General features: G+C 39.5%; 1 protein-coding gene across 2 annotated transcripts in view; it reads left to right on the forward strand.

The window, feature by feature from the left end:
- The window catches only part of CDC42 (cell division cycle 42), a 42,237-nt gene extending 33,159 nt beyond the window's left edge, over window positions 1-9,078 (forward strand). The window contains exon 6 of one of the 2 annotated variants that reach the window (XM_054009019.1): window positions 7,638-9,078. In XM_054009019.1, coding sequence (XP_053864994.1) covers window positions 7,638-7,727 — 90 coding nt within the window. In that variant the 3' untranslated portion in view covers window positions 7,728-9,078. Of the gene's footprint in view, window positions 1-6,104; window positions 6,977-7,637 lie in introns of those variants that run through there. The other variant, XM_054009020.1, reaches the window with a different exon arrangement.
- Window positions 9,079-9,424: the final 346 nt, after the last annotated feature.

Below are 9,424 nucleotides of genomic sequence, written 5' to 3' on the forward strand. Positions count from 1 at the left end.
AGGAATGAGGGATTAGAAGTGTCATGAAGAAAATCCGAGCATGGCGAGTAAGCACAGTCTAACTAGAGAGGGATCTCGTGCCTGGGTTTGTTCTGTGTTGGAGGAACTGCAGTGTAGTGTTAATTATTTAAAGAGTACATTTAAATAGGAAGCTGTGATCTGGACGGTCTGTGTGTTAAGACACAGGGTGAAGTTTATCACTGGGGAAAACAGAGACTTTGCCAAGGTCAGTTTTATTCCCTTTAAAGAAGGTTAAATTAACACACTCCTTCCCCCCCAACCCCCCGAAGTCTAATGACCTAACAGTAGTCTTGAAAGTCTTTCCCTTTCTGTGCAGCCTATGGTGAGCTGCGTTTCTTATGTCTGCCTCCCACCAGAAGCCTAATGTGATGCCAACTAACCATGAAATGGCAACTCTAAGACATTACCCCATCCACAGAAATGGAGATCAACAGTGGCAGCTATTTATAAAAAAAATAAACTCCAACTTGTTTAACTTTAAAGCCAGTGGTGATTTAAGGCCAACAAAATTGAAAATCCTGTGGAGGTCCTAGAGAGTAATTGGCTTCTTTAGATAATTACATAGACCCTAGTAATTTAAACTCCTGGCATGCTTGCTCTTAATCACATAATTATGTTAAAATATTATTAATCTGACTTGAATCCACAGATAGCTGAAAACTGAGAGTTGGCTTCTTATGTCCCTGCCTTACATGCATGGGGAACTGTAGAAAGATATGAGATACAAAATGTCATGCATTGTCTTGGCCCAGTATCTGGAGTATGAAGCCTTACCTCAGTTTCCTGTATTCTGTAAATCTTGCCTTAACCCCAATTTGTTATTCGTAGATTCCAAGGCCAGAAGGTAACATTATGATCATCTGATCCGACCTCCTGTATAACGCAAGTCATAAACACCCCTAAAATAATTCCTAGAGCAGATCTTTGAGGAAAACAACCAATCCCTTTATTTAAAAATTCAGTGATAGAGAATCCACCTTGACTCTTTGTAAATTGTTCCAATGTTTTTAATTACCCTCATTGGAAAAAATTAAGCCTTAATTGTCTAGCTTCAACTTCCAGCCTTTGGATCATGTTATACCTTTTTCTGCTAGATTGAAGAGCCCATTATTAAACATTTGTGTCCGGTAAGCAAGGCACCCCTTCACATTCTCTTTGTTTAGCTAAGTAGATAGACTCAGAGCTCAATCACTGTCAGGCATGTTTTCTAATCCTTTAATCATTTTCGTGGCACTTGTCTGAACTCTCTCTAATTTACCAACATCCTCCTTGAATTGTAGGCACCAAAACTGGACACTGTATTCCAGTAGTGGTTGCTTCAGTGCCAAATACAGAGGTAAAATAATCTCTGTGCTCCTACTCAAGGTTCCCCAATTTATGCATCCGAGGATCACGTTCGCTCTTGGCCACAATGTCATATTGGCAGTTCCATGTTCAGCTGATTATTCACCACAACCCCCAGAGTCACTGTTTCCCAGGAAGATTTAAAGCCAGGTTTTCTGCTTGCTGATTTTAAATTGATTTAAATCTGTGATTTGAATCATTCCATCCTGTTTACAACTGTCCACATGCTGTTAACCAGGTTCTTGTGCATTCTTGATGAACAGCGTGTCCGGGGACTTTTTGTTACCCATGGCAGTGAAATTAGAGGCAACTCCCCCGGTAATCCATGGCATGGACTTCAATTCTTTTACTTACATTTTGCAGGCTTCGAGCAAATGCAAGATAAAATCATTTTGTTTTAAATTACATGCAGCACTGACAGTTGTTGGAGTAAGAACTCAGTCAGTCAGTATCAGAAATTCAACATCCATCAATTTTGTTACTTCCAGATATTGAAATAGAAACTACATACTCAAAACTTCGCAGGAGGAGAAATTTCCATATTTCCTGGGGCTCTTTCCTGCTTTCCATATATTCTAGAAATGGTAGTTCAATTTGTAAGAAGCTAATTCTGTCTCAGACAATCTGGAAGCTTTTTTCCTCAGGGGCTCCATCCTCTTCCAAAATTCTACTAATGCACATCTTGAAGCTCTCTGAAGATGACAGCAAACAAGTCTTTACTTGGGAGACCCAAATGCATGCACAGTGGATCCATTGGTAATCTTACTGCTATCCAATATGAGGTTTAAAATTCGTGACCAGTATGAACCAGTGTTGGCTAATCATAGAATCTCAGGGTTGGAAGGGATCTCAGGAGGTCATCTAGTCCAACCCCCTGCTCAAAGCAGGACCAATCCCCAACTAAATCATCTCAGCCAGGGCTTTGTCAAGCCTGACCTTAAAACCCTCTAAGGAAGGAGATTCCACCACCTCCCTAGGTAACCCATTCCAGTGCTTCACCACCATCCTAGTGAAAAAGTTTTTCCTAATAGCCATCCTAAACCTCCCCCACTGCAACTTGAGACCATTACTCCTTGTTCTGTCATCTGGTATGATTGAGAACAGTCTAGATCCATAGAGCACTGGCCTGGAAGATCTGAGTTTCTATTCCTGGCTCCGTCAGTGGCCTGCTGGGTGACCGTGAGCAAGTCTCTCTCCCCCCCATCGTTAAAATAAGGATAATGCGATTGACCTCTTGTAAAGCACTTTGAGATCCACGGATGAGAAGCGCTATGTAAGAGCGAGATGGTGGTATTGTGTTGTGACATTCCCATCAATGGATAAAGATGCCTTTCATGCCTCACCTCTTGTGTCCATGGATTGCTGCTCTTCTGCTATCTACTCCTGTAATATTAAATAGAGTAGTTAGTATTTTTTCCCAGGGCTTTGAGAAAAGGGAATGGATAAATATCTCTTAAATGTAACTACTCCCCTGTGTACTAATACCTTGTTCACCAAAATTACTGTTGGTGGTTAGCTGGAGTAAACAAACTGTTTGCTTATGGTCTTTTGTGTGACCCAAATACACTTTTGTTGTGCATCTCTAAATTTGCCCAAGAATTCTTAATGGAATAAATTGTAGATTCACCAATTTTTTCTTCTCTTCTCCATCTTTTTAATTCCCCGTTCCTTTCAATTTGCCCAGCCCCATCTCTCTTCCCTGTTTTTAATTTGCTACTTACTGTATCTTTTTTTGTTCTGTTTTTTCTTTAACTAAATCAGCCACAGCCAAAAATTTACACACCGGAAGCCTGCAGAGGGAAACTAAAGTTCCTAGTTAGCTTCCACATGCTGATCTATTGTATGTAAGCTAAATGCAGAAGGAACCTGACTTTCCCTGAGTAGGATTAGTCTCTCATTCCTTCCTTCAAAGGAAACTCATCAAATCTGGCATCAGGGAAATGGACTAGAATTGTATCATCCTTGTTGGTTTCCCTTTGCAATGGATTCTATATGTAAAGTGCTTCTCCACTGCGGGCAGTGTGTCATGGCTAGTGACAGACAAATGATTGGGAAACCTGGTGGAGTTGCTTCCATGTGGCAGACAGAGAATGCTTGATGGATGGGATTTACTCTTTTGAGGGGAAAAACAAGTTTCAAGCTCCAGTATTTCCATCAAAATAATAGTTAATCATAGGCAGATAAGTTCTGGGACCTTATGAAGATATAAATATGCACCTATCTGGTATATACCTTGTGTTGGCTGGATGAGTACAGCATTGGAAATTCTGTAGCAGAGTTCCTCATATAGGAGGTACAGGGTCAATTCATGGATGTTTCTCCAGATTTGAGAGGAAGGGTAATCTTGTGGTTAACACTGTTCCTAGCTCTGCTAATAGACTCCCTTTGGTAAATCAGTGCCTCAATCGATCTGTAAAAAGAGTGTAATACTTCCCTACGTCATGAGAGGGTTGTGAGCTGCTCGGATACTACAGTTCTATGTTGCTGAAAAACCTATAATTTTTTTTAAAGCGTGTCTTTAAAAAGTAGGTGTTAGTGACTATGAAGAGGCTACTTAACCTGCTTTTGGTCTGTTGTCTCCTCAGTATATCACTTTTGCAGCCTAATCTTTAAATTGTCCTAGATTTATTGAGCACTGAAAGGCTCAATTTACCCTAGACCATGGAGAGGTTTGGGGGGATGGGGATTTTTTTTTTAAAACTGGTCTCCTTCCTCTCTCCCTGCTAAGTCAGACTTCAGCATTAACTGACCATTTTGACACATCCATATTCAGCCTGAGTCATGTTTTGAATAAGGATTTCAAGCACGATTCTTAATGGACTACCTTTTTTCTCCATGTCAAAGACCCCTTGATTTGAAATCTATTTTCAAAATAGTTCTGTATCTGCCCTGGTGACGTTAGTCATTTTCCTTTCAATTTTTTTTCTCTCTCCTCTGGTGCTTTTGAAAGATCCACAGAAACAAAAGGAGAAACACACTTCCTTTCTAGAAGAAATGAAAATGATTTTACACACAATGTTTGACATATTTATGAAATATAGAGGAGAAACATTCTTTTTCCAGTTATATTTCAGTTGTAACAATCTTAGGTGTTACCTGTAACAATAATAGGCTTAAAAATTTTCAGCTAGAGGTGATTTTTTCCCCCAAAAGGCGACTGTCTCCTTTAATGGATTCTAAGGTCTTTCTCTGCTAGATTGAAGAGCCCATTATTACATATTTGTTCCCCAGGTAGGTACTTACAGACAATCAAGTCACCCCTTAACCTTCTCTTTGCTAAGCTAACTAGATTGAGCTCCTTGAGTCTATCATAGTAAGGCATATTTTCTAATCCTTTAATCATTTTTGTGGCTCTTCTCTGCACCCTCTTTATCAACGTCTTTCTTAGACTGTGGGCACCAGAACTGGACAAAACATTCTACCAGCAATGACAAATAAAATAAAATAAAATCTCTCTACTCCTACTCAAGATACCCCTGTTCATGCATCCCAGGGTTGCATTAGCTCTTTTGGACACAGTCAGACTGGGAGTTTATGTTGGGCTGATTATCCACCACAACCCCCACATTTTTTTCAGAGTTACTGCTGCCCAAGATACTCACAGGATAGGAGACTATGGCCTATATTCTTTTTTTCTAGATGCATACACCTGCATTTTGCTTGTGCCCCTTTTATGAAGTAATTCATATCACTGAATCAGTGACCAGTCCCCTTCATTATTTACTGCTTCCCCAGTTTTTGTCCTCTGCAAGCTCTAAAGCACAACTAGATATATTCCCATATACACACATCTAAAAACATATACTAAAGCGTTTCCTAAAACCAGTATTCAAACCTGAATGCTTTTCCCAATCAAATCAGTGGGGAAGAAACGCTTTTCATCTTGGGTGATTGAATTTCCTCCCTATGCACAGATGGTAGTCTCTGAGGAATGAGTTTTACCTTTTGTTTTCCTTTGTTTCTTACTTTGTGAACCTCTTTCTCTGAATTTGAGTGGTTATAATACTTGCTTTAGTAACAGTATAGTTGACTAACTGGAATATACCATTTCTATAGTTGACTCTCTAAATGTCAAAATAATAGCACTGATGAGGCATTGCCTTATGTTAAATGACTGATCCCTTACATTGGAAGAGTGGTTTACCAGGCACAAGTCCTGCTTCCATCCCAGCGTGAACATGCCCAGCAGTCTGTGCTGTAAATCTTCAGTTATTCAGGGGCTGAATTCACATAGCAATCCAGTAATTTGAAGGTACCACTTAAAACTAACTGCTTCTGCAGTAAGTGGGGAACATCAGCACAAGTTTGAAACGCCACATACCTAAAATGCTAACGTATCTAATGTGGATAGGAAAGATATGTATGTACCTGACCTTTCATCACAGCCACATGGGACAAGCTACTTTTGTATCACATTTGTTTGTATGTAAAACTCATTGGAAATGTTCAGTCTAATAGTTCAGATAGGTGGCAGTGAAGATTCTGTTAAGATTCCAGTGTTCTCGCTAACCTCTGCTATGTTTGTCCTTATGGGTGTACACGTCTGTCTTGTTAGTTTGATCTCCTGATCATCTAAATGGTGAATTATTTTCTCCAGGATCTACTTTGTTACAACAAAGTAAATCTGCTTGCTGCTTCTGTGAATTCAGCCCAACTTATCCTGAATGCTCTTTATCTGCTTGTTTTTCGCTAATCCTCTAACCTGGCTGCTGTTTTTTCTCCTCCCCTCTGTCTTGTAGAGAGGTCTGAAGAATGTGTTTGATGAGGCTATCCTAGCTGCCCTCGAGCCTCCGGAAACTCAGCCCAAAAGGAAGTGCTGTATATTCTAAACTGTTTTCTCCTTCCCCTCTTGCTGCTGCTTCTTCTGTCCCACTACTGTAGAAACTTGATTAAAAATGAATAAAACCATCCTGATTGAAAGCTTCCGTGTTTCTGCTTAACATCTTAGAGCAACCTCTGTATTAGCTTTTGGACTGAAAACAACATATACAGTTCCTTAGTAAAACATTTGTGACTGTGGAACATGAACTGGACTCCTTTAACTCTCTGCTGCTTGGGTTGCCAGATGTGGATAGCTTTACAATTTAGGTTATTGGGGAAAGGGCCTGGGTGTGTCATTTTAAAAACAGAACAAAAAACAAACCCTAATCAAGAAGGAATAAAGACATGTTTTATCTTCCTGAGCTCCAACTGGGAAAAATGCACACTTCATTTTCTACTTGAGTCTCTTGTTAACTGTATTTGCATGATAAACATACATGAAAGTGACCTGCAAGTAATGGTGTAATGTGAAGGATTTTCTGGTTCTCCTTTGTGCAGTGAGACTTTCTGTTGCTATTGCTTTGGTTGTCTGTGCTGTAGTGGAGTATTTGTCAGTCCTTGGGGGAAGGAAATATCCATGTATCTGCTACTGCTTTACAAAGCTGTTAAATTCTTGCTTTCACTAACACCAGTAGACCGCTACATTTTAAAAACTGATTCTTAAAGCTTGTTAATGTAACATGTAAAGTTTGCCTTTTAATTTCTTGCTTCTGATTTTTGTCTTAGGGGAAAAACTTCAATTGTAGTTACCTTAAATTTTGGAATTAAAAATTGCAGTTGTTTGTATAAATGACTGATGAAGCTTTATTTCTGTTTGCATTCACTGGCTTCAATTTAACATTTATACAATGTTATAGTACCCATTTTGTAATTCTCCCATTTGAATTCTGGTACGGATACCATGCACAGCTTCTGAATTCTATCTGGCTGCTGCTAAACATTTGGTGTGGGGAACAGAAGCTTGATTGAAATATACCAGACTGCGATCCATCTTTGCATGCTTGCCTCCTGTATAACACAGGTGTCATTGCAACATGTTCTGGAATCATTACTATTCTGTATTCCAGAGCCAGCTGTTTCATCTGAATGCAGTACTTTCTGCTTTGTCATTAGCATGTGAAATTCGTTACCCGCAAACTAATCATAAAACCGCCATTGATTGAGGCAATTACTTCTGTATTTGTTTTGCTTCTTATGAAATACACTGGTTTGCAGAAAATGGTTTCAAAGGACTACTGTACTATTCTGAATATCAGATACTCTTCTAAAGAACTGCTCCGTACAGCAACACAATTTGGACAAAGCCAAGTTAAGCAAAATGACTTTCTGGAAATTGTAGAGCTCAATACTTTATTCACCATTATTGGGGTTTAATTCTGCCTTGGTTTTATTTGTTTTTTATAACAACCCAGAAAATGAGACCGCCCCTTTCTCTCTTTGCCCCTTTTCAGAAAGGCCTAAAGAATGTATTTGACGAGGCGATATTGGCTGCCCTGGAGCCTCCGGAGCCGAAGAAGAGTCGCAGGTGTGTGCTGCTATGAGCGTCCCTCCACAGCCCCTCTGCAAAGCTGATGTTTGATGTCATACTAAAAGCAATGTTTAAATCAAACTAAAGATACAAATTTTAAATTTGTTTTTGCAATAATGACAAATGCCCTGCACTCCCATCTCCCCCACACTCTCCCTGTGTGAGTTGAGAATGTTAGTGTTCATTCCCAGTGCCCTTCCCAATTCAGTTAAAGACTAGTTAATTTTGAGTAATTATGTATTATCAGAAAATACTGATCAGTACTAGTTTTTTATTTTGTTTACTGTTTCTGATTTTTGTTTAAGATCCAGGCATGCTTGTGATGACTTTCTCTGTAACAGACTAATTCTGGGCTGTGTTACTGAAATCTTGTCCCAAGCTGGCAAGACTCTGTTTCATTGACCTTCTGGGGCTATATTCTGTAATCAGCAGGCAGCCTGGGTATGAGCATGTTTCTGACTCAGTTTTGAGGACTGAAATTAAGATGTCCCCAGCTGGTGCTCCTTCTCTAAAAGTTGCCTTGTTATCTCTCCCCCTCACTTTCCTCTGAGCAGGTCAGAAATTCCTACCCTGTCCTTTTAAGTTATGAAACCATTAAAATGGGAGGTGAATTCTTCCTTTCTCTGTGGATGCACCATCAACTTGTATTTAAGAAAATTAGTTTATTGGCAGTGGAGGTGAGGAATGGGTCATTTTTTTTTTTTTCTCAAATGACATTACAGGCTTTCATCAAATGTGAAGAAATAACTGCACATTTTTAAGCACACTCAACTTATAGTTGGTTTTTAACAAGAAAAAAATAAAAAAAAACCCAAACCACATACTCCTCTCAATTACCGAACTGCTTGGTACGGGCAGGCTTACAAATTGTCAGCGTGGTGTTGCTAAGACACTTCTAAAGAGCCTGGGATGTATTAAGGTGAGTTGGGGAAGTGGTGCTGGTGGATGCGTATCCTACAGAACAGTTCAGCATCCTTTTAGGAGGGGTGGAAAAATAGACCTGCTTCAGTAGGAAAGAACTGCAGGGGAGGGATGTCTAGTGTTTGGTGTGGCACCATAGGGACCAGTTAAGGAGATCCCCTTTATCTACATTGTGCGTGTAAGTAACCCTAAAGCCTGTAAGATGGGTTCCGTCTAATAAGGATCATGTATGAGATCTTTAGACTCCAGTGTTAATAGGGATTTTCCCAAAACTATATTTTGGCTTGCAGATTCAAATTTTTTTAATACATGGGGAATTCTTTCAGTCTTCCCAAATTCCTAATTCTTGTAGACTCATTAATGTTGAACCAATGCTTTTTCATGTCTAAGTTCTTTGTATATGCATTCTTTTCAGATGTATTAAACATAAAATATCTTCACAAGCCCGCCTAAGGGTAATTTTTCCCCCTGACTCTCATTATGATTCTTTAAGGACTTGCAAACACAGCCAATTTCCCCCCTTTGAGCCCTGCTCTCCAGTTGTGAGTAGCTTTCATTCCATTCTTTACACCTAGTTCCAAATATTATCCCTCCCATGCTGTCCTCCCTTGTTAATGGTCTCATTTCTATCAAGCTTACTGTAATGGTCACAAAGTAATCCTTCCACATCAGAAAATTACTGCCATAGCATCAGGGTCTGTAAAGAGATGCATACTGTTCTCTTAAACTTAGGGCTGTTGAGATTTTACCATTTAATATTTCACATGTTCCAGAATCTTTCGTAAATGA

The sequence above is a fragment of the Malaclemys terrapin genome, chromosome 19 (genome assembly GCF_027887155.1).
Source record: "Malaclemys terrapin pileata isolate rMalTer1 chromosome 19, rMalTer1.hap1, whole genome shotgun sequence".
NCBI lineage: Eukaryota > Metazoa > Chordata > Testudines > Emydidae > Malaclemys > Malaclemys terrapin.